The following is a 23,964-nucleotide window of genomic DNA, read 5'->3' on the forward strand; positions in this document are numbered from 1 at the left end:
CTCTCTGGGAAAGGCCAGCACATCCCTGGGAATGTGGCGTGTCCCTGGTACCACCCTCAGCTGCACCTGTCAAGGGTGTCCCTGTGCCCCCGCGATGGGAGCCTGGATGTGGCTCTGCTCATCCCTGAGGAGCTCCCAGCCCTGGCGACCTGGGGCAGGACATGTGCCTCCTGTCACCAAACCCCACTCAGGGTGAGGGGGCTGAACACCTCCAGCACTGCCCTCATCATCCTGGAAAGCCATTTATCCCAAAATTCCCAGAGGACAAGCCCCAGGGCTCCACGTGCTGGCAGGTGCAGGGATGAGGGGACAGGGAATAAATACCAGAGTGACTTTATTGGTGGCAGGGGGACAGCTGCCCCCTCCCCAGGGCCAGGCCTGCTGGTCCTGCAGACCCCCTTTTCCTCCTTTCCTTCATCCTCCTCCTCCTCCTCACGGCATTCCAGGCACACCTGGCACCTGGAACCTGGGGCTGTCCGATGGCACTGCAGAGGGATCCTCATTCCTGGGGGATCCCTGAGCCTCAGGGCTGCCTGTGGGATCGGGGGGGACTGTGGCCTCACAGAGGGGGTCAGGGGGCACAGTGGGTGCCAAGGCATTTCCAGAGGGACTCGGAGTAGTTGGAGGGGGCTTCCCAGCACCCCAAATCCCTGGAGAGGGGCCGAGGGGGAGCGTGGTGGGAAGCAGGAGCTGGGCCAGGCGGTAGCGGAGGTGTTGAGGGGTGCCAGGGGGTGAATCTTCAGGGACTGGGGGCTGGGATGAGAATGGGGGTGAGGATGGGGATGGGGATGGGGATGAGGATGGGGATGAGGATGGGGACTGGGATGAGGGTGAGGATGGGGACTGGTCACTGCCCTGCAGCAGGAGCTGGATGCCTGTGTCTGATGGAGGGAGGATTTTGGTCAGCACCCACCTCTTTCCCGGCGCCCCCAATCTGGAGGGGGCACATCCAGGTGCCCGGGGATGGATCCAGGGATCCCATTACCTGGGCAGGATGGGCAGCAGCCCACGGGCAGCGTGTGAGGCTCAGAGCAGGAGCGGGGGCACGGCCTTTCCTCACAGCTCACCTCTCCAAGCTGGAAAAACAGGGATCAGCCAGCCCTGCCAGCCCTTCCTGGGATCCAATGGCACTGGCACAGGCACTCTAAGGACACAGGCATCCCATGGGAATGGGTGGGAGGTCTCACCTGGCAGGTACAGCGGGTACAGGGCTGTCCCTCGGGAATGAAGCTCTGGCCGTTCTCCACCTTCCTGCCCTGGTAGTTGCAATCTGCAGGGACCAAGGTCCAGAGCGGGTTTTGGGGGGCTCAGGGGGATTTTGGGGGGCTCCAGGGGGATTTGGGGGACCTGCCCGAGCTCGTACCCTCACAGACGGGGCAGCACCGACCCTCGGGGTGGAAGGGGTAGGAGCACACGATGGCACATTCCAGAGGCGAGCAGGCCACTGAGCCCAGCTGCGAGAGACGGGAGAGACCCCCGAGGGCCGGGCATTAGGAACCCCGGAGCGCCCCCGGAGCTTTTCCCTGCAACGGAGCCAAAAACCGGGCTTCAGCCCACGGGGCGGGAGCCGCAAATCCTCTGGGAATGCCCGGCCCAGCCCTCACCAGGCAGATGCAGCTCAGGCAGGGATCCAGCGCCGACGGGAAGGTCTCGTTGTTGGAAAAGGTCCTCCCCATGTAGGTGCAGCCTGCGGGGAGAGGGGCTCAGGTGGTCCCCGGGCGGCTCAGAATCCCGGAATCCCGGGCGCGCCCTCACCTGCAGAGCAGTCGGGGCAGCACTGCCCGGGAATGCGGATGGGATAAGGACACGTCTCCACACAATCCGTGCGCTGGCAGCTCACGGAGCCATCTGCCTGCAGGCGGGAACACCCTGACAGACATCTCGGGATTCCCAAACCCGCCGGATTCGGGGGATTTAGGGCCTGCCAGGCCACGGGCATCCTGAGGGCGGGAATGGGGCAGGAGCCGTGCGCTGAAGCAGGAATGGGGAAGAGGGAATGAAGCAGAGCAGGTTCTCATTCACCTGGCAGATGCATAACTCACAGGGATCGCCCGGAGACCAGATCTGTCCGACAGGAAACTCCACGCCGTTGTCATCCAGGAAGCAACCTGGGTAGGATCCCTCTTCCCAGCTGTCTGGTAAAACCTACCCTTCCTGTCCCCAAGGGTTCCCTATATTCCACCCTCCCTGTTCCTACGCATTTCCTATCTCCCACCCTTCTCATCATCAAGTATTCCCATATCCCACCTAACTGGTGTCTCCCACATCCCACCCTCCCTGTCTCCAGCTGTCCCCCCTCATCCCACCCTCCCCTTCCCCACATCCCATCCCCAAATATCCCAACATCCCACTCTCCCTATCCCCAAGCTTCCCCCACATCCTCTATCCCAGCTGTTCTTCCCATGTCATGCCATTCTCCTTTCCCCTAGCTTTTCCCCCTCATCCCTCTCCCTGTCTCTCCCTGCCCACTCCCAGCTGTGTCCCTCATCCCAACTCACCGGCAGGGGCCGGAGGATCCCGGCAGGTGGAGCAGCACTGCCCAGGACCCAGGTGCCGCTGGTGCTGGGGACAATCCAGCATGGGGCAGGGAGTGAAGGAACATTCCACCTCTCCTCCCTGGGAACACGGGAATGGGTCACATGCTGTCCCTACCGTCAGCCCCGAGCAAAGCTGGGATTCCCCCAGCAGGTGCAGGGAAGCACTGGAGTATCCCTGGGGATCTTCATCCCAGGAGACCTCCCAGCTTTGGGGATCCTCATCCCTGGGGACATCCAGGACCCACCTGGCAGACACAGGTGGTGCAGTCGTCCCCATCCAGGCTGAACCGGGCTCCGTGTGCATATGTGCGTCCCCGGAAATTGCACTTTTCTGGGAAAAGGGGAAGGAGCAGGGTTGGAGAGCCAAGCGTGGCTCTTCCCTAACCCCCAGCCCAGCCCAGGGGTCCTCACACCCCCAGACGGGGGGTCCTGGGATCACCTGGATTGCAGGAGCAGCAGTCAGCTGGAGAGGGGCTGGGGCAGGATCCTGGGGGACATTCCGGGGAGAGGCAGGAGACATTCCCAGCCTGTGGAGGGGAGCGTGGGGCTGGGAAAGAGGACCCTGATTCCCCATGGAGGGATGATGGGAGGGTGTCATCCACTTTAGAGCATCCCAATCCATAGTTGAGCCAGGATGCAGTATGAGGGTCCCCAGGGATAAGGGTCTCCAGTTCTGGGAGGTTCCCAGGGATGAGGGGGGATTCTCCCACCCCAATCCAGCTCACCAAGCAGACACAGATGGTGCAATTTCCATCAGACGGGGAGAAGACATCGCCCTCGGCCCTGGCCACCCCCTCGTGCAGGCACCCTGCAAGCCATGGGGGTCAGGGGTGTCCCCCTGGGAATTCAAGGGGGGCCATCCTGGGAATTGGGGGGATCAGGGGGGCCGGGAGTCACCTGTGCAGGTGGGGCAGCAAGCCCCAGCCGGAGCGGGAAGCGGATGGGAGCAGGGAACGGAGCAGCTCACAGTGTCACAGAGGACTCGTCCTCCCTGCCAGGACACGTGGGGTGGTTCATCCAAGGTCTTGATGGTGCCATGGGAAGGGGTGGGAGGACGGGATGCTCACCTGGCAGGTGCAGCTCTGGCATCTCGGCTCTGTCCAGTGAGCGCCGGGCTCCCGAGGGATCCCCCGGTGCCAACAATGATGGGATGGTGGGATGGAGGTGCCAGGGGCTCCCATGGCACGTGGGGATGGCTCAGGGAACACGGATGGGGAGGAGGGAGGGAATTGGGTACCAGGAGCTGCCACAGGGAGGTGGGGAGAGGGGGAGCCCCTCGGGAGCAGGTGGGAGCCGGGAGGGAGCAGGACAAGGGTGGGTGGATGCTGCAGGGATTGCAGGATGGGCGACGGGGCCAGGATAGATTTGGGGTACCCTACGAAGGAAATTAGGAAGGCAGAGACATCACTTGGGGCAGGCAGGAGATGGGAGCACCCCACTCTGCTCCCTCAACCAGGAGAAGGACACGGATACCTTCACAGGACACCTTGTCCGCGCTGAGCCGGTATCCGGGGCGGCAAGAGCAGCGGAAACTGCCGGGAATGTTGTGGCAGCTGTGCTGGCAGGAGCGGCGCGTGCCAGGCCGCCGGCACTCGTCCACATCTGCAGGATAAAGGAATGTGGCAGGAGGTGGCCCAGGAAAGAGCCCGGAGCACCGGGATGGGCTCTCAGCATGGCCCGCACAGGGATGAGGATGAGGTGGCAGCACTGTGATCATGGGCTGAGGGACACCTCCATCCCTTGGGACTTGTGGCATGATGTAGGAAGGGGTTCTGGCACAGTGCCCACAGGTTCACAGCCACCTGCATCCCTTGGGATTCATGGCATGGAGAGGGAAGGAGGTGTGGCACAGTGCTCAGGGGCTCAGGGCCACCTCCATGCCCCAGGACCGATGGGAAGGGCCCCGTCCTGGTGCTCACCTACGCAGGAATGCCGGTTCCCGTGGAGGTGGTATCCGGGCCGGCAGGAGCAGCGGTAGCTGCCCAAGCTGTTCTCGCAGCGGTGCTGGCATGGCGTGGTCTGGCATTCATCCATGTCTGGGGGTTGGGATGAGGGTCAGGATCCTTCGGGAGCCCTGGCCGCCCCCCCAGGACCCCGCGCACCCCGGCAGCTGCGGCGGTCAGCAGAGAGCTCCCGGCCAGCTCCGCACTCGCAGGCAAATCCGCCCTCCGTGTTCACGCAGGTCCCCTCGCAGGCCGCACTCTGGCACTCATCGATGTCTAGGGGGACACAGATTTGGGATGTGGGCACCACCAGGATGCCCACTCCCATCGGGATGCCCACTTCCCTTGGGATATACCATTCCCACTCACCGGTGCAGCGGACACCGTTGGCCATCTCGGCCATGGAGAAGCCAACGGGACACACACGGGCAACCTCCTGGCAGCCGCCGTGGTTACAGGACAGGTCACAGCCGTACTCTCCACAAGTTCCTGGCGGTTCTGGAACACGAAAACAGCATCCATGGGGTACCCATGCCACCCCAGGACCACTCGCTTCCCATCTCGCTCCATGGATCCCCCAGGGATGGGGCCAGTGCCAGGGAGAGGTGACAAGGAGACACGGTCACTTCCATCTGCTGGGATTTGTGGCACGGAAAGGGAGGAGGGTTGGGGACAGTGCCCATGGATTTGTGGCCATCTCTGTCCCTTGGGATTCATGGCATGGAAGGGGAAGGGCATCCAGCATAGCCCCGTCTCAGTACCTGGGCAGGTGATTCCCTGCTCTCCATCCGGGCACATGCAAAGGTTGGGAGCGATGCAGGAACCACCACTGCAGCCAAAGGAGCAGAGTGCTGTGGGAATGGGAACAGGAGCTCTGGGAATGGGAACAGGACCACCATGAGTCCCCCAGACCCCTATACTCACGCAGGGTGCACTTCCCACTGCCCGGGGACAGCATCCAGCCGGGACAACATCCGCTGCTGGAGCCTGGGAAGCAGACGTGGGGCCCCACGCGGCGCCTGTGGGACACCAGAGCCTGAGGCTGCCCTGTCCTGAGCCCCTCGCATGGAGCAAAGGTCCCAGGAATGCGAGGACAGGAGGACAATCAGAGCAGTCAGGATGTGCCCATTTACCGGGAAGCAGAGCATGGCACGGATCAGAGGAAGGTAGGATAAGATGGGACAGAGAGGGAGCAACCTTCCCAGTCATCCCGAACATCCCAGCACGTGGTGATGGGAGAAGCGTTCCCTGGCCGGGCAGGGATACGGGGAGCAAGACAGGGATGTGGGGAAAAGGACAGGGATGTGGGGAGCAGTGTCATGCTCCCCTAGACCTGGGAAGAGGGAGGGAATTGCGGGGTGCCAGCCCCTCCGGCTGGGACCCCTCTGGCCAAGCCCTCCTGCAGCTGGAGGCAGGGATATAGCCGGAGCTCGGAACGCTGCCCATCCCAGGTGTAGCTGGAAGAGGGAGAAGGAAAAGGGGGGGATCCAGCTACCTCTCCACGGCAAAGCTGGCCGGCTTCTTCCTCGCGGGATACACCCTGCCCTGGCCGCTGGAGAGGAACAGGGACACACAGGCAGCCTGGAAGAGCAGCTCCACCAACATGACAGGCGGCTCCAGCACGTCCCGGCGCCCGCCTTCCCGCCTGCCTTCCCGCTGGCCCTTGGCCCTGCTCCTCCTCCTCCCGCCGAGCCGGGAACAATGCGGGATTGGAGGGGGGCGAGAGCGGGGGGGTCGCCAGCGGCACCCACCCACCCCCCCCAAACCCACACCGGGGGTCTGGGGTCACCCCAAGGCTGTCCCGTTCAACTGGGGCGAGTGGTGGCTTCCCGGCCACTCCTGCCCTGGCTGCGGGCCGGGCAAGGGGGTCCCCGCTAGGTTTGGGAAGCAGCGGGAAAGGCGTCCCCCCTTCTCTCCTTTCCCACATCTGGCAAAGCTCCGGCATGGCCTCTCCCCACCCCTCCTCCTTCTCCTGGAGGCGCTGGGCCGCCTTCCCAGCCCTGCACGGGGACCCACGCGGCGGAGAAAGGGGCCAAGTGGAGCCGGGAGGGTGGGATGCATCCAGGAGGGAAAGGGATGCTGTGGGACACCCCGCTCCGGTGACCCCCAGATCCCCCCCAGCCCCGTGCCCTCATCCCAGGGCAGGGAATGAAGCGAAGGTCGGAGGCAGGTAAATGATTGATCCCATGGAGCAAAGGGTGCTGCTGCCTCTGAAATTCCCAATCCAGCATGAGTTTCTCCCCACGAGATCCTGCCCAAGGTTTGGGATCACTCAGGCAAGACACAGCCCCCTTCCAAATGGAAACCACGGGGGGGGGGGGGGAGAGGGAGGGGGGTGTCACGCCATTTTTTTAGGAAACCAATGCAGCCGTGGGGAGCTCCTGTGTTAAGGGAATGTGATCGCAAATCCCTGAGAGGCAGCTCCATGACCAGTGGCAGTGGATAAACAATGATTCAAAAAAAGCAGGGTGTCAACATTTCCTTGGCACCAGCACCCCTGGTTTTGGTGGGAAAAGGAGAGCTCTTCCAAGATCCAGGCTGTGCCGCTCCCTGGGCCTTCCAAAATTTGGGAACAAGCTGCTCCAGGCAGGTAAACAGAGCCCAAGGTAATAAAAGCAGCAGCACAGAGTCCAAGGTCACTCCCTGCTCCCCCAGCTCTTGGAGAGATGTCCAAATATAGCCTTGTCCTTGTGGCCTGCTCTGAAAATACGAGATGGAAGTGGGAGCCAGGGATGCTTCCAGCACGAGCTGTCTCTGGGAGGGGGAGGATTTCGGAAAAAACACGCATGGAATGGGACTTGGGGGGTGCTTAACCAGCAGTTACGGTGAAGGTCCGGGCTGGGGAGAGCATGGAAAGATCCAGGATAACACCCAAATTCCATGAGAGATGTGAAGGAGGTGGGAGACCACGAGAACTATTAATGAGTAGCCAGAGGCCAGAAAATCCAGCTTTCCCAAAAAATTCCATTACAATCTACCTCTCCAGGCACTCACAGTGCCACTGGCAAACAGACAAGGAACTAAAATTTCCTACAAATCCAAGAAAAGCTAGCAAAATGCACCTGGAAAACAGGTGTCCCCAAGATCCCAGAGCCGAGGACATGGATATCATTATTCCTCAGGACACGGATCTTTCCTCTTGGACTACTTTATTTGGTAAAACTCCGAAACCAGCAACAGCTTGAACTTCCCAGAACTTCCTGCCCTGAGCAAGGCATGGATCATATGGAGAGAGATTTACCCCCCTCAGCTCCAGCCTCGGCTGCTCCTCCAGCTTTGATTCCCCTTCCAAAAAAAAACCCAAAAAAAGGGGATCAAAAGCAAAACCAAAAGCCAAAAAAAGTAATAAAATATCTAAGGACACCAGGGAAAAGAGAATCGAGGTGAGGGCATCAGATCCCAGTGGATCACCCACGGGACAGCTCTGGGCACAGCCAAATCTGCAGAATCCATGAATCCCAGTAGGAGATGACCAACACCCCCCCAAATTCCTAACAAGCTGCTCCCCCTGTGAGATTCCGTCCCCCTCCGGCTGCTGCTGCCGGTGTTGGGCACAGCTGGGGAAGGATTCCCTTTGCTCCGTGTGGAGGGGAGGGGTAGGGAACAATCCCGAATCCTGCTAATGGATCCGGGTCAGCTCCTCTACGATCTTTATCAGGTCATCCACGGTGGCTTCCCTCTTCATCCCGCTTCCATCGTCAATCTGCACAGGGAGGAAAAGGCATTGGAGACATTGGCAGGTGCCAAAAAACGTTCCCAGATGATTCAGGAAGGTGTGGATTTAGGATTTTCCAGAGAGGCGATGGCTTCCCCATCTCTAGAAGAGCTCCAGGGCCAGGCTGGACAAGCCTTGGAGCAACCTGGTCTAGTGGGAGGTGTCCTTAAGTCCCATCCAACCCAAACCATTCCCTAACTCTACAATTCCACCATTTACTGAGCCTGGATTCCTGAGCAAGGTCCTTGAAGGATCCAAGCCCACATTCCTGAGCTCACCTGCAGGTTTGCCACCACTTCCTGCATCTTGGGCCTGCTGATGTCCAGGAAACTCTCGATCAGGTCTCCATCAATGAATCCTGTGGCGGGCTCCGTCTTCCGTTCGGTGTGGAATGATCTCCAGGTGCCACTGTCAAGGAGCCAAATCCACAGGAAGTAACAGCAGCCCTGGACATGGTTATTGAGTGGTGGGATGGCAGTGCTGGGTTAACGGTTGGACTCTATGGTCTCGGAGGGCTTTCCCAACTTTAATTCCATGATTTCTGAGGGCGCCAGCAAACCTGCTCCCACCCTCTCCAGCTGGTAAACCCCACCCAGCACAGGCTCCTGGCTGGAATGCCAAAGGATATAAGGAATGCTCAATCTTCCCCACGCTCTTGATGACTTTGTTGAGCCTGTTCTGCATGTCCAGGAGCAGGTTGTACCAGCTTTCCGACAAGGATGTCACCAGGCCTGCATGGGAATAACGGACATGGGAATGTGGTAGGGGGTGCAGCTGGATGAGCTTTCCAACCCAAACCATTCCAGGATTCTGCAGGGAATCCTCAGCCCCCGCTCCTTACCGATCATTCCATTGACAGTGCCAAAGAGCACGGATCCCTGGGTGGGTGTGGAAGTCTCTCCCAAGTTCTGCATGACCAGGGATCCGTGGCAGAAGACATTGACAAACTCTCCCAGGTGGGATAATCCCACTTCCTGCAGGTGCTGCCGCTCCTCATCCGTTGTGGCCGCGCTGGAATCCCAAACACTGCTTAGTCCTGGATGGGGGCACTCCAAAACTTTCCCTTACTCCCAAAAGCTGGGAATGCTCCTCCAGTTTTCCTCAAGGTCCCATCCCTTCCCATCCCAATTCCCATTCCCTATCCATCCGATCCAGCTCACCTGTCCTTCTGGCACACAAACAGATTGAAAGCATTCTCCGCTCCCAAGAAATTATCATCATCCAGGATCTCCACGGCGCTCATCCAGTTTGGATTGAAATCCCGGGCAATCTAGAAGGGGCCAAGAAGAGACATGCTGTGTCCAGGTGGCCTGGCCTGGGTTCCTGCATCCTCATCCCCCCCAACACCAATGTTCAGTAGTGAGGCAGGATCCAGCATGTCCCTTTCTGCTCCAGGAAGCAGCTGAGCAGGAAAGGGACTCCTGGAAATGGTCCTAGTTCAAGTAGCACTTGGATAACCTCCTGGGAAAGTGTGGAGCAGCCTATGCCAAAGCCACTCCAGCAATTTAAGCCTCCATTCCAAATGGACACCAGGCATCCCAGATGGCACCTCCCACCCACCAGGCACCAGCTGCTCTTCCCACAGCCAGTTCCCTGGAAACTGCGGGATCCATGTCAAACCTTATCCAGTCGAGCCAAACTCCTCCTTTTATCCCCTCCCTGTGCCCAGAGCTGTCAGAATGGATTCCTGGCACCGCTTCCATACCTCCTCGAAATTCCCTTCCATGGGTTTGTAGGCCAGGAGCAGCACGGAGCGCATGAGGTCTCCCACTAGGATGAAATCCCCCTTGGTTTTCAGGTACAGGGCCATGATGTTGTTGTAGTGGTTGCATTCCGTGCGCAATTCCTTCTCTGCTGTCCACTCGTACAGGCGGACCTGGAGGATGGCACACGGATCAGGATTCCCCCCACATGGGAGCTGGAAAATGCTCCTCAACAGACACCTGGCTGACATCCAGACCCACAAACACCCTCCCCAGAAAAGTCAGGGCCTTGCCTACCGTGCTGTTGATGCTGGCTAACAGCTTCCCGTTGAATTCCACCATGGAATACACAGCTCCCTTGACCTCCTTCTCAGCCAGGCTCTGCAACTTCCCTGGAATAAAGCCAGGCATTACTTGGGTTGTTTATCCAAAGGGTGGGAAGTCAAGGGGGGTCAGCTGAGCTGGCCTGAATTTAGCTTCCTTAAAAACTGTCTCTGAGGGGGACAAGTGACATGGAAAGCAAATCCCATAATCCAGGGCTGGTGAGGGATTCTTGGGCTTCTCTAGGAGACAGGGGGAAAGGGAACACTGCACCTACAGATCCCAACAGATTCTTTGAGAAAAACTGCCTGCTTCTGGGACACAAGCTCTCTTGGGGCCTGAGGAGCTCATCCCTGATCTCACCAAGAAAAGCTGGATTTTTCCAAGTGAGAACACCTTGTTCTTACCATCAGAGTAGTGGAAGACGACGATCCGGCCCTGCTTGGGCTCCGCTTCCTCGGGATACACCATGGCAGTGCCCACAATGAAGTAGGTGTTGGGATCCTTTCCCAGCTTGCAGGAGACCAGACTGAGGGCGTACTCGTTTTGCAAGAATTGGTGAGCATGGAGCACTGGAGAAAAAATAGAAGTGGGAAAGGGAGGAACAACTGGGATCCCCAAAGTCCTTAGACTGAAAGCTTAAGATGCATCCTAGAGATTCCTTGTCCCGTTCCCCACCACCTTTTGTCATCAAAAACTGGTATTCCCTAAACCTTATGGCTGATGTTCCTCAAAGAAAATGCTTTGGCTGAAACTCCCCATGGCTTCTCCAGGACGGGAAGAGCTGGATTCTGGGATGGGACAGGTACCTTCGAAGGTGTGCTGGTCTATGATGAGCAGGTTATGCACTTCCACCTCCTCTCCAAAAGATGTCTCGTGTGGAGCTGTGCTGCTGGAAAACAGCTTGCTGGTGCTCACGCTGCTGGACAAGGCCTGGGAAACAGGAAAATCCGTGACATCCCAGTGCTACGTGGATATCCACACAGCCTCAGGCAGCCAATGAGCGGGAAAAAGGATGGGAGAACATGTGGAGCAAGGAATGAGTACAAGGACACACTCCCCCTCCTGCAGGGCAGAGTGATGGTGTTAATCTGAGTTTACACAGAGCTGTGGCTTCCAGAGCTAGATCCTTGGGAAAAGGAAAATCTTGGAGATCACACAGAAGCCTGTATCAGATATGGAAAAAGTAGCACCCAAAAATAAAGTGGATCAGGTGGAACAGTGGCTGTGCCACCCCCTTATAAAGACCCCACCATCCCATTCCTCCCCGGCTGAGGACCTGGACTGGACTCACAGCTTTGGAAGGGAGGACCATCAAGGAAAACCTGGATCAGAAATTCTGATCCCCACAGCACAGGGATGACCCAGCCTGGGATCTCACCTGGGTGCTGGCACTGGGTCTGAGTGCCGTGGTGCCTCCACTGGCATCCTGCACCTCGATCCGGCTGGAGAGCACCCCAAAACACTGGGATACCTCTTGGTAGCAGATTTTCCTGTGGGATAAACAGAGCCACGTGGGTGGGAGAGCCGGAAAAGGCCATTCCAAGAACTCTGGAAGCAACTAGAGCTGTTTGTTTGCTCCTGGGATGGCAACATCGTCCCAGCCCTCGTCCTGTGCAACAGAGCACCCTGATCCCAGGAATTCTCATCCCAGGAATCCTCACCTGGGCGACTCATATAGGGGAACAGTGCGGATGTGCAGCTTCTGGATCTCATCAATGGTGCCAATGGTCAGGGTGCTGTTGTTGGCCAAGGCCAAACTTGTGGGAAAAAAAAAAATCATGGAAAACACTGGGTGAAACAGCAAGAACCACCTCTCTTTTCCATATCCCTTAGGATCAGGAACCGGTGGCAGACTCACCTGTCGGGATATCCGTCGGAATTGAGGGGGCACATGTAGTTGACCTCCTTGAGGTTGACATTGGAGAAGACCAGCTTGTGGTTGCTGCTGTAGATGACGGTGGGGCGGTCGGAGCAGGCGAACACATTGGTGGTGGACAAGGAGCGGAATGTCCTCAGCACCGTGGGCTGCGTGCCCAGGGTCACCTTCTTCCTGTCACTCAGCAAGCCTGGATTCAAAGGGAAAAGGGACTGGGATATGCCACAACACCTCAGAGAAACACAAAGTGCGGGTAAGCACATCCCAGATTTAAGAATCCATCTCCTTCCTCCAGTGTGCTGGAGAAATGCCCCAGCCTACAGCCAGTTCCACCTGAGCATAAGGCTGAGAAAGCAAGGAGGATCTTTCCTAAAAAACTGGAAAGGAAAGGAAAAGGTCACCTGTCTCGAGGCTGAGGCCGAAGTAGAAGAGAGCTCCATCCCCTAGGGCACACAGGAGGTAGTGGCTGCTCTCGAAGGTTGTCATCAGGATGGAGCGAGGGATAATCTCTGTGGGAAGCAGGAAAAGGGATGGATGAGGCTGCTCAGGACACTGACAGTGATCACTGTCACCTGTGGGAGGCTCCTACCTCCTCCCAGCATCTCCTTGTGCAGCAGCTCGAAGGACGGGAGCTTCAGGATGCGGGCAGAGATGTCGGTCCAGAGCCCGATGGCGCAGAGCGGGGACATCCCGTTGGAGTCTCCCAGGGGGGTGATGTCCAGGCAGGCCACCTCGTGCTCCATCTCTGTGCAGCTGGCAGGAAGAAGGGAGGACAGGTGTCTGCCTGGATCCCAAATCCTGGCATCCCAAGAGGCCTCAGGATGTGGGCTCACCTGATCTGCCGGAGCTCCTGGGGCCGGATTTCCAGGTAGTACAAGGCTCTTCCCACAGCCACCACCACCTGGTTGCTGTTGCAGGAAGCAACGCTGATGTTCTTCCCATTGGGCTCTTTCCACTCACTCACCAGGGATTTGGGCTCCTGGCTGACCAGTCGCACTGAGGCAGAGGTGATCTGGGAAAAGAGACAGGAAACATCATGGAAAACAGTGTTTCCAAGGTGGGTGGCACAGCAAGAACCTCCCTCTTTCCACATCCCTTAGAAACATGAACCCAGGATCCTGTTTGCTGATCCCATCACGTCAGAGAAGCACTCCAACCTCTTCCCTGGATATGTCATGATCTGTATGACACCAGGAGAGCCATATCCATGCTTTCCTCATGCTGGAATTACCTGGATCAGCTGCTGATGTGCCACATTGCCACAGAAGAACGTCTGCTGGTCATCCACAAATCCTGTGAGCTCCGTCTCTTCCACTTCCTCGCCGTTCAACATCAGAACCCTGAGCAGGGAAGGGAGTTCCCATTAATTCCTGCTCTGACATGGGGCTGAGAGCCTGGATCAGCTCGTCCCACCTTTACCTGGTCTGGCCAACAAAGGACAGCACCAAGGTGTTGTCCGTCTCCCGGTGCGGATCCGACCTCAGTGGCCACAATCCTGCAACAAGGAGGCCACAGTTCCTCACACACTTCCTCACAATTCCACATCCCAACCTCATCTATGCCCACCACATCCCCTCTCAGGCTGTGGAACGCCTCCCACACCTTTAATTCCTGGCAGGTCGATGCTGGCATGCTCATGGATGCCAATGCCGTTCCGGATGATCCGCAGTGATCCCTCTTTGAAGGCCCCAGAGCAGGTGACCAGCTGGAGGAATAGGAAATAGACTTTACCAACTGTGGCTGGGAAGTTCTCCCAGTCTTCTCTGGGATCATGGAAATGGGGAACCCCTTCTAGAATCATGGAATCCTGGAATGGTTTGGGTAGGAAGGGACCTGAAAGATCCACCAGGGCCAGGCTGGACAGGGCTTAGAGCAACCTGGTCTAGTGGAAGGTGTCCCTACCCATGGAATGAGATGATCCTTAAGGTCCCTTCCAGCCCAAACCATTCTGGGATTCAATGATTTTATGGACACCCCAACCCAAAAATTCCCAGCAGTGAGGAGGAAAAAGCAGGAATGTTACCTGGCCTTGGCCTTGCCGCTCCAGGTCCACCACGCACATGTCCACGATGGGCCCGAGGTTGGTGAAGGTCTCCATGGCCACCACATAGGATCCCTGCTCATTGCTGTCCACATTGAGCTGGGAATAAATACTGGAATCAACTTCTGTCTTTTAAGGAGCAGGGCAGGGAAAGGGCGGGCAAGGAGAAGACAGGAAAATGCATCCACGTCTCCAGATTTTGATGGAAATCCAGTCCTGTGGAAACACACGAGCAGGAGCTGCCACGTACCTTCACGAGCTGGGAATCTCCAAGCCTGGAGCCAACAAACACCACTCCGTTATCCAGGTAAGTCAGGCACTCAGCAATGGATGTCTGGGAAAGGAAACGGGAAGAGGCAGGTGACACACCAGTGGCATTGGAAAGGTCCTGGCACACACACACACCTTCCACCACTAAGCTGTTATACAACAGAAAAACCCTTGGCATGGGAAGGGGATTAAATCCCTTCATAAATCCCACAGAGTCCAAGCTCCTTCCAGTGCAAGTGCCAGGAAAAAAAAAAAAAGGGAAGAAGGTGTAAGTTTAAATGCCCACAGGGAATTTTCCCAACAGTTCAGGGCTGTGACAAATGTGAAGCATCAACACCTCTGGCTCCCAAAATTCCCACTCGTTCCTGAACAGAGCCTTTCCAGACTGGAGAATCCCAGTGCCAGGGATGGCCCAGGTGATTCCTACCTCTCCCAGCAGCTCCACACGCAAATCTTTCAAGGTGACAGTGCCGTCCATCTGCTCCTCCTTCTCCAGGAGCAGCATGAAGAGCCGCCCTTCCATGTCTCCCAGCAAATACCGCGATCCGTTGGGATCCACACGGTTGTGGCACACGATGGTGCTTTGCTGCAGGGAAAGCAGGGAATTCTAGGATTCCACTGGAACAGCCCCAAACTGGTCTGTGCATGTGACACGCTCCCAGCTCCAGTACCCCACCCATTCCAGAGCTCCAGGAGCAGACTGAGACCTTCAGGCACCAATATTCTCATTACATCCCCCAAGATTTTTGCCCCGTCCTTACATCCATCTTTAAAGGACCTTTGGATGGTAATTCCAGCCCTCCTTCAGCTTGGAGCAGCACCTCAGCCAGGCCATCGGTGCTTCCTCCTCCAACCAAATGTGGGAAGCGGCCTGTTATTTCCACAAAACCCAGAAGTCCAATTGCTGTCCCAAAATCTTTAAGCCTTTTCTACTCTGAACTAGTGTCCAAGGGGCTCATCCATGTTTTCCACTGCCTGAAATGAAACCAGGCTGTGCCCTGGAATTGTGCCCAGACCATGCACTAATTCCTAATTAATCCTATTCCCGGGGCACCAAACAAAATTCCAACAACTCGGCAGAAAGGGGAGGCACACAGGGATCTTGGATGTCCCTCCGTCCCCAAAAACAGGACCAGGAAGCCAAACCTCTGGAAGTTCAAGTAAGTGGCACTGTTAGACCACATGTGGGACAACAGGGGTTTGAATTCCTGGCTGGAAGGCCTGGGAAAGGAGGTATTTTTTGGGATGCAGTCCTGGATGCCCTCACCTTGATGATGGGAGGAGCAATAGCCAGATATTTATCTCCGTTGTGGTAGGTGATGGATTCCTGCCCGATGATAATGGCGCCTCCGAAGGGCTCTGGCACTGCGGGACATACAACAAACATGAGACAGCCTGCCTGGAAAAAAGCCATCCAGTCTGGAAAAACATGGGAAGATCTTTTAAAAACAAGGCCCAACCTGCGATGACCATGGAGGCTTCGGCCTCCACATTTTCCTGCTTCCAAGGGCCTTTGTTGAATTCCTTCTCCCGCAGGGACACCTCATATGTCTTCACGTGGCGGCCCTGGGGGTCCTGGAAGAGAGGCAGAAGAGAATGAGATTCCAGAAGTGAGGAGATCCCACCTCATCTCCTGCAAAAACACCATTCTGGGGAGCTTCTGAGGCTTCCCACCACCTCATCTTCCCTCACATCGACATGCCACCATTGTCCCAAATTTTTCCATACATAAATAGTCCCTGAGGAAATCCCTGTGCTAGAAAAGACTGGAAAGCAATTTTCCATTGTTTTACATCTGGTATTCTGGAATTTGTGTTCCTCTGACAACCCGGGAACAAGTGGCATAATGGAGTATCACCTCCTCCTCCAGCTCTTGCAAACATTCAGGAATTCAGGGGGTTTTATCATATTTCCCTGTGGTTTCAGAACTTCCCCAAAATTATTTCAGCCCCTGCTGTCCTGGGATAATGGGTAATAAATGGAGAAAGAATCAAGGAAACAGCCTGGAAACATCCTGCCCTCCATAGGCAGGGATCAAAACAACCCAGAGCTTTGTGAGTCAGAACTGACATCCTGCTCCAAGGGGTCCAGTTGTTTTGACATGGATCATGGAATCATTAAAGCTGGAAAAGCACTTTTCCAGCTACTCCCCCAAACTCCAGGTATGTAGTGACAAAGTGATTTTTTTTCCCTCCAGGAAGTTTGGAGGGATCCAGCAGTGCCCAAACAAGGAATAATGGAGCCACTGCTGGCATGGGATTTCAGCTAAGCCTGGGATAGCCTGGAATTTAACAAAGGAAAGCTAATCCCTTGCTCAGCCCAGCAAAGGCTTTTTGGATCAAAACAGGCATCCAGAGAAGGCCGGGAATGCTCCCTCTGTAAGGAGCCAGGTGATGGGAGAGATTACAAATCCTCTTTACACACCTGGAATCGCCTCCCAAAAATACCAGGCAAGACATTGCCTTGTTTTTAAAGGAAAGGTTCAAGTCTCGCTATGGGAAACGACTGGTTGTGGATCTTGCTGGAAAGATCCTTAAGTTCCTCCTGGGAGTTTAACAAGGAAAATTCCCATCCAAGGCAGAGCTGCCCAGGAATCTTGTGGGAAAGTGTGGCTTCCTCCCTCCCAGAGCTGGAAAAAGGCAGCATGGAGGAACATGGACCGGGAGGAGCCGGAATCATCCCTCATTCTGCCTTACAAAAAGCCTCTGGAAAACCTTGGGAGCCCTTGGCTCCACCTGGGTTATCCATGGATAAGCAGGCACCTGGTAGACGAAGCAGATGGTGGGAGCCTGGCAGCCGTAAAGGAATTTCACGTCGATGACCTGCAGCTCTTCCAGGCGGATGTTGAAGGCCTTTAATTCCTTGTTCTCCCGATCCAGGGGGATGACCTTGAAGAGGCCGTCGTAGAGCCGCAGCCCGATCATCCGGCACTCGGGATCGATGATCCCGATGATCCCGGTCTCCGAGGGGCGGCCGATGCGATCCTGAGGGAGAATTCCAGAGAGAGAGAGGAAAGAAAAAGGTGATTAGTGCCAGGGCAATAGCCCTGAAAAACAGGGACGTGAGTTGCCAGCCCTTAGGTGAGGAATGGCTCCTTGCACGCTTCCCAACAGGCTTGAGAATTCCAGCTGGGAAGCCACCAAGCCTAAGGAGGAGATGCCTTTCCAACTGCCATACCTGGCAGAGCTCCCACACCACACAGTTTCACCACAAATTCCCACAGGACTCATTTCCCAGGGAAAATTTGGCCTCACAGGGAGTTTAAGCTTTAATTTTCCTTAAATTTAATTTGTTATTCCACAAAGTCTCTCAAGAATATAGCTGAATCCATAAGGGACACAGCTTGGAGCATCCTGGCCTAGCGGAAGGTATCCATGGCAAAGGGTGGAATGAGATGTTTTTTAAGTCCTGTCCATCTCACACCATTCCAGGATTCCAAGTGCTGGTTTAGATGGGATATTAGGAAGAAGTCCTTTTCTGTGAGGGTAATGAGACCCTGGGATGGATTTCCCAGAGAAATTGTGGCTGCCCCATCCCTGGAAGTGTTCCAGGCCAGGCTAGATGGGGCTTGGAGCGACCTGGGATACCACAAGGTGCCCCTGCCCACAGAAGGGAACTGGATGAGCTCTGAGGTCTCTTTTCCAACCCAAACCATCCCAGAATTCCACAAATCCTCCCAGAAACCAAGACTAACTCTGGAAACATCCTGTGACCGCAGGTGACCCGTCCCAGATCCAGCAGCTGGCAAGGAACCACCCACAGAACAGAAACCCAACATCCTGCTGCACGGGGAAGGCAAAGCCATCCCTAGGGAAAGGGAATTCCAAGTGCAGGCGCTGCACTCCCCCTCACCTGCACATTTCCATGGGCACGGGTGATGATGTCGATGCTATCCCCGTTCTGCTTGTATTCCAGGATGCAGGCATTGTACTTGGCCGTCAGGATGAACAGCAAATCCTTGCTCTCCCCCTGCCCAAAAAAAAATCCGGACAATGCGAATTCCAGGGGTGGGCATTCCCAGGCGGGCACAGCCCCACTCCCGCTCTGGCAGCACCCACCTTGGGGCGGAAGAGCTCCATGACGGCGGTTTTCCCGTACATTCCCACTTCCTTGACGGGCCGGAGCCCCTCGGCTGTCACAACATAAATCTCCAGCCGGGTGTTCTTGGCGATCAGCAGGTTCAGGTCCTCCGCGGAGGTGAAGTGTCCTGGGAAAAGAGGGGAAGGAATCCCGGAGGAGAGCATCAGCTGGCACCTCGGGGTGCTGGGATGCACTTCCACAGCCTCCCTGGAGCATCCCAGAATCCCAGCACGTGCCTTCCACAGTGCTAAACACTCTCAGCAACTGCTTCCTCTCAGCCCGCACTCCTTGGTTTTCCGCAGAAATGCTCTTCCCACTGTCTTTCCTCAGGAATCCTCATTCCTGGGGTCTCTCCCCACCACGCCCAGCACTTCCAGGCCTCTTGGGGTTCCCATAGCTTCCCCAAATCCCACTCTCTCTCACTTCTATTATGGATTTCAGGAGCGGATTGATCCTTCCTCTATCCCAAAATCCCCCAGTATCCCAAAACTCTCCGGTATCCCAAAACCCTCCGACAAACCGAAATCCCCGGTACTCCCAAACCCCCTCGTACTCCAAAACCCACTCGTGAACCCCAAACCCCGCCCTATCCCAAAACCCTCACCGTACTCCCAAACCCTTCCCCGGTGCCCCAACCCCCCCCGGGACTCCCAGCGCCCCCCGGCACCTCCACCCCGCGTGTCCTCCGTTCCCCCAGACCCGCCGTACCCCATAGCCGCCCTCCCCCCGCCAAAACCGGGCGTTCCCGCCACCCCCCGCCCCGCGGTACCGGTGACGCAGCCATTGACGGCCGTCGGCTTCTGCGCCGTCACCACGTAGTTGTAGGACATGCTGGGGGAACCGGGAGGTCCCGGGGGGGGCGCGGGGGAAACCGGGGGGAAACGGAGAGCGCGGGCCTCTCTGCCGCCGTCGCCGCCACTTCCGGGAAGTGGGTGCACCGGGCCGCTCTAGCCCTCTGAGAGGACGCGGAGAAGCAGACGAGACGGGCCGCTCTGGCCCTCTGGGAGGACTGTCGAGAGCAGATAAGAGGAGCCGCTCTAGCCCGGTGGGAGGACCACGAGGAGCAGACGAGAGGAGCCGCTCTAACCCGCTGGAGGACCGTGAGGAGCAGACGAGAGGGGCGCCTGGAGGACCCGGGAGAGCGCAGGTGCGGAGGGCGATATGCGAGGGCCTCCCCCAAAACCCGCGGGATCCGCGCTGGTCCCGCGCCGATCCCGCGCTGATCCCACGCCGTGTCCAGAAGGGAGGGCCCCACGTGGCAGAGTGCTGCCCGCTCCCTGCTCCCAGCGGCTCTGTGCCCGCCGAAAGCTGGGGTGGGGGTCCCCGCTCTGAGGGGGTAGTGTGGATCCCTCCAGGGCCTGCGCTGAGAGGAGATCCCTGAACTTGGGAGTCCCCCCATCACCAAAAAAAAAAAGGGGGGGGGGGGGGGGAAATCCTGTTTGGGCGTGGTCCCATCCTGATTTCCCATCTCAAAAGGGAAAAGGTCCCTTCTTTGAAGGGGGGAGCTATCACAGTCCTCTATCACCCCAAAAAAAGGGTCCCTGTTTAGAGGTTTCCCATCCTGGCTCCTCATCCCAAAAGGAACTCGCTGCCTGGGCAGGTGTCCCTCTTTGGGGACAACTCCAATGCCAGCCCCATTCCCAACAGACACTCCCATCACCATCACACCAGACATCATCCCACCCCACGCCCTTCCCAGCCCCCCCCCTCCAGACCGCTGTCCTTTTCAGACTGGACCTTGCCCTCTTTCCAGACAGATTCTGTCTTTGGATCCGAGTGCTGTGCTCCGCTCCCATGGAGGTGAGCCTCAAGCAGGGGGATTATCATTCCTGTGGGGTTGGCATTCCTCCTTTTCCTACCCCACTGCTCCCCATTTTCCCCCCAGGTCCCCAAAAAACTGGTGACAACGGTTTCTGGCTGTGCCGACGACACTTTGACTGGGCTGGTGGCCTGCAATCCCGGGCTCCGGCTGCTCCAGGGACACCGGGTGGTCCTTCGGAATGACCTGGCAGCCATCCGTGGCCGTGTGGCCGTGCTCTCCGGGGGGGGCTCTGGCCACGAGCCCGCCCACGCAGGTGAGACCCCCCTGTCCCACTGTACTCCCCACCCACGGACACGGTGCCGAGCCCTCTCCCCTCTCCACAGGCTACGTCGGGAAGGGAATGCTGACCGGAGTGGTGGCTGGAGCCGTGTTTGCATCCCCGTCTGTGGGCAGTGTCCTGACGGCCATCCGGGCCGTGACCCAGGCCGGAGCAGGTTGGGAACGCACCGGGGTGGAATTTTGGGGTTCCTCCCTCCGGCGCTGCATCGTTCCCGTTACCTCTACATCCGTCCTGCAGCCGGGGTCCTCCTGATCGTGAAGAACTACACCGGGGACCGGCTGAATTTCGGGATGGCCCTGGAGCGGGCGCGGGCTGAGGGGACGGACGTGCGGATGGTGGTGGTGGGCGACGACTGCGCCTTCACCACGCCGGGGAAAGCCGGGCGCCGCGGGATCTGCGGCACCGTCCTCATCCACAAGGTTCTGCCGGGAACCTTTATGGGGATCTGGGGAATTCTGGGGGGTCCGCTCACCTGCTCTGCCCCGGACAGGTGGCAGGAGCTCTGGCCGAGGCGGGAGCAAGCTTGGATGAGATCGAGAAGAAGGTGACAGCGGCTACCAAAGTCATGGGTGCGTTGTGTTATCCCATGGGAATGTCGGCCTGTGTCCCCCAGCCCCTGAATCCAAAAAATCCCCCCAGGTTTAACAGAACATTCCCACCTGCACAGGTACCCTGGGTCTCAGCCTGTCTCCCTGCAGCATCCCAGGATCCAAGCCCTCGTTCCAGCTGGCTGCGGATGAGATGGAGCTGGGGCTGGGTGAGGAGCGGCCCCTTGATGTCCCCCTTGGGTCCCTGAGGGTCTGAATGGCCCTGTCCCCCTGGGGTGGCATCACCAGGGCTGGGATGTGACATGGCCCTGTCTCCATAGGGATCCACGGTGAGGCTGGAGTGCGCAGGATGAAGGTGAGGGGGGAATTCTGCTGCTTCCTCCCCATTCCCAGATCCCTCTATTTCCAGACCTTCCCACTCTGCTCTTTCCCTGCTCCGTGTCCCCTCCAGGTGCTGCCAGCAGATAAGGCTGTGGAGACAATGCTGAAGCACATGACGGATCCATCCAATGCCTCCCACCTGTCCCTGACCCCTGGTGAGCCCCTCAAACCCTCTTGTGCTCCTCCAAATCCCCTGGATCCCAGTCTCATCCTGCCCCCCATCCTGCAGGATCCTCCGTGGTGCTCGTGGTGAACAACCTGGGCGGATTGTCCTGCCTGGAGCTGGGAATTGTGGCTGGAGCTGCTGTGCGCTGCCTGGGTGAGTGCAGAGGGGAGCTTGGGATCCCGTTCCTTGGCTCTGGCCACTTTGGAACGCACCATCTCAATCTCGGATCCTGCAGAGAACCGAGGGATCTGCATCGCCCGGGCCTTGGTGGGATCCTTCATGACAGCGCTGGAAATGGCCGGAGTCTCCCTCACCCTCATGCTGGTGGATGAGGAGCTGGTGAAGCTCATCGGTGAGTTACCAGTGGGAATGTGGCCTGGGATCGGGGCACGGGGGTTTCCGCGTGCTGGGTGACAGGACACAAGGTCAGTGGGACGTCTGGGGGTGCAATTCCTGGCTGCTGGGTGTGCGAGTGAGGATCCAGTGGCATCCTGAGCCTCTGGCTCTTCCAGATGCCAAGACCACCGCCATGGCGTGGCCCAACCTTCTCGCGGGACCAGCGACCACCCGGAGGGAGGAGATTCCAGCACCAGTAGAGGGACCCAAGAAGCCACAGGATGAGACTGGAACTGGTACAGAGCTCCTGTCCCTTGCCACACCCCCCGTGTCTCAGTTGCCCTCGGGAACGTGCAGGGATGCATCTCCTCTTCGCAGGGCCCGGCTCGGTGCGGGTGCAGCGGGTCCTGGAGCGGGTGTGCAGCACCTTGCTGGATATGCAGGATAAGCTCAATGAGCTGGATCGGGGAGCAGGTGACGGGGACTGCGGCCACACGCACGCCCGGGCGGCCCAAGGTGGGTGTGTGGGCTGTTATCCAGGGAATTGTGGGGAATGCTACCCCAATGGTACCTCCCAGGAGTGGGGAGTTCCCCAGGACATCCCTTCTTGGGATTAAGGAAACCTGGCGTGCCTCTTCCTGTAATTGTATCCTGGAACGTCTCTGCATCCAGTGGCAGCTTCCCTATGGAACTGAGGGTTGTCCCTGCTTGTCTCCATGAGGGACAGGTGACTCCAGGGCCACCCCCATCCCACTGTCCCTTTCATTCCCACAGCTATCCGGAAATGGATGCGTGCCCGGCCGCCTCCGGCTGCCCCAGCCCAGCTGCTCTCTGCCCTGGCTGATGTGGTGCTGGAGGAGATGGGAGGCTCTTCTGGAGTGGTGAGTGGGAATGGGAATGGAAGTGGGAATGGGGGGACACATCTGGCCTGGTCTTTCCAGGATGGGACTGATGGTATTCCCAAAGCTCTACGGGCTCTTCCTGACGGCAGCTGCCCGGAGCCTGCACGGCCGCAGTGATTTCCCAGCGTGGGCTGATGCCATGGACACCGGGATTGAGGCCATGCAGAGGTCAGTGCCAGGGCCCGTGGAATCCCAATTCCCCCTGGGAATCCAAATCCCCCCTGAATTTCCCTGCATCCCACACAGGTATGGAGGAGCTGCGCCAGGTGACCGGACCATGGTGAGTGCTGGGAGAGCCCAGGAGCCAGGAAGGATTCCAGGGGGATACCAGGGAGTTCCCACCTGGCCTCAGCCCTGGCTCCCAGACTAATTCCCACTTTTCCCAGCTGGATTCGCTGTTTGCAGCCGCACAGGCTCTGCGTTCCCTGCGCAGTCCCAGTGCCAACCTGCTCCAAGTGCTTGCAGCAGCTGTGCAGGTATGGAGAGCCGAGAGCTGGGATGGCGGGAAAATTGGATGGGAATCCCTGCTGTTATCCTGGAAAACACCCTGTTTTCCCGGGCAGAGCGCAGAGGCGGCAGCGGAGGCCACCAGGCACATGGAGGCTGCGGCGGGCAGAGCCAGCTACGTCCACTCATCCCGGCTGGAGCAGCCCGATCCCGGGGCTGTGGCAGTGGCAGCAGTGCTGAGAGCAGTGCTGGAGGGGCTGCAGGACACCCCCCAGTAATGACAGGGATGTGTATCCCCGAAAATCTGTGTCCCCCTGTAGTGATAGAGATATGTATCCCAAAACCCCTTGTGTCCCCCCATGTGTCAGGGAGGTGTATCCCAATATAACCCCCTGTGTTCCTTCATGGATGTGTTTCCCAATAAACCTTAGGACGTGGCCCCCAGTAACCCTCTGTGTCCCCCATGCTAGCTTGGAGAGATGGAATGGTGGAATTTGGGAGTGTGGCGGTGCTCCCCATTGCTCCAGGCTGGGAAGGGAGATGGGAACAGGGATCCTGTGACTGGGGGAGGAAGGAAACCCAGGGTGTGGAGG

At 57.8% G+C, this 23,964-nt stretch overlaps 3 protein-coding genes across 4 annotated transcripts; 1 reads left to right on the top strand and 2 right to left on the bottom strand.

Moving 5' to 3' along the window:
- Nucleotides 1-317: 317 nt before the first annotated feature.
- VWCE (von Willebrand factor C and EGF domains) lies at nt 318-6,085 on the bottom strand. The gene is made up of 20 exons (XM_066187371.1): nt 5,976-6,085; nt 5,405-5,499; nt 5,242-5,331; nt 4,850-4,978; nt 4,640-4,756; nt 4,457-4,573; nt 4,011-4,139; nt 3,605-3,912; nt 3,435-3,528; nt 3,263-3,345; nt 2,977-3,064; nt 2,783-2,868; nt 2,499-2,616; nt 2,023-2,108; nt 1,756-1,852; nt 1,605-1,687; nt 1,364-1,454; nt 1,188-1,270; nt 986-1,076; nt 318-881 (listed from the first exon to the last, which is right to left on the bottom strand). The coding sequence occupies exons 1-20, from the start codon at nt 6,083-6,085 to the stop codon at nt 433-435; spliced, it is 2,544 nt and encodes an 847-aa protein (XP_066043468.1). The 3' UTR covers nt 318-432.
- Nucleotides 6,086-7,612: 1,527 nt separating this feature from the next.
- On the bottom strand, nt 7,613-19,368 carry DDB1 (damage specific DNA binding protein 1). The gene is made up of 27 exons (XM_066187372.1): nt 19,259-19,368; nt 18,468-18,616; nt 18,262-18,378; nt 17,172-17,393; nt 15,870-15,984; nt 15,677-15,774; nt 14,837-14,995; nt 14,390-14,473; nt 14,122-14,238; nt 13,701-13,803; nt 13,518-13,593; nt 13,330-13,438; nt 12,932-13,110; nt 12,688-12,851; nt 12,500-12,607; nt 12,081-12,288; nt 11,884-11,979; nt 11,601-11,712; nt 11,029-11,152; nt 10,627-10,791; nt 10,196-10,290; nt 9,901-10,071; nt 9,356-9,465; nt 9,037-9,206; nt 8,824-8,926; nt 8,474-8,597; nt 7,613-8,183 (listed from the first exon to the last, which is right to left on the bottom strand). The coding sequence occupies exons 1-27, from the start codon at nt 19,317-19,319 to the stop codon at nt 8,100-8,102; spliced, it is 3,423 nt and encodes a 1,140-aa protein (XP_066043469.1). The 5' UTR covers nt 19,320-19,368; the 3' UTR covers nt 7,613-8,099.
- TKFC (triokinase and FMN cyclase) lies at nt 19,364-23,819 on the top strand. 2 transcript variants are annotated; one of them, XM_066187373.1, is made up of 18 exons: nt 19,364-19,636; nt 20,243-20,289; nt 20,375-20,564; nt 20,635-20,745; nt 20,829-21,010; nt 21,082-21,160; nt 21,259-21,348; nt 21,460-21,494; nt 21,591-21,675; nt 21,750-21,839; nt 21,922-22,038; nt 22,199-22,318; nt 22,401-22,538; nt 22,797-22,903; nt 22,989-23,092; nt 23,171-23,204; nt 23,311-23,400; nt 23,488-23,819. In XM_066187373.1, the coding sequence occupies exons 2-18, from the start codon at nt 20,284-20,286 to the stop codon at nt 23,647-23,649; spliced, it is 1,740 nt and encodes a 579-aa protein (XP_066043470.1). In that variant the 5' UTR covers nt 19,364-19,636; nt 20,243-20,283; the 3' UTR covers nt 23,650-23,819. The 2 variants fall into 2 exon arrangements, with proteins under 2 accessions (XP_066043470.1, XP_066043471.1); XM_066187374.1 differs by having other exon boundaries at nt 20,247-20,289.
- Nucleotides 23,820-23,964: the final 145 nt, after the last annotated feature.

Source organism: Chamaea fasciata, unplaced genomic scaffold (assembly GCF_029207755.1).
Source record: "Chamaea fasciata isolate MVZ Bird 193981 ecotype frontalis unplaced genomic scaffold, bChaFas1.0.hap1 SCAF_7, whole genome shotgun sequence".
NCBI lineage: Eukaryota > Metazoa > Chordata > Aves > Passeriformes > Sylviidae > Chamaea > Chamaea fasciata.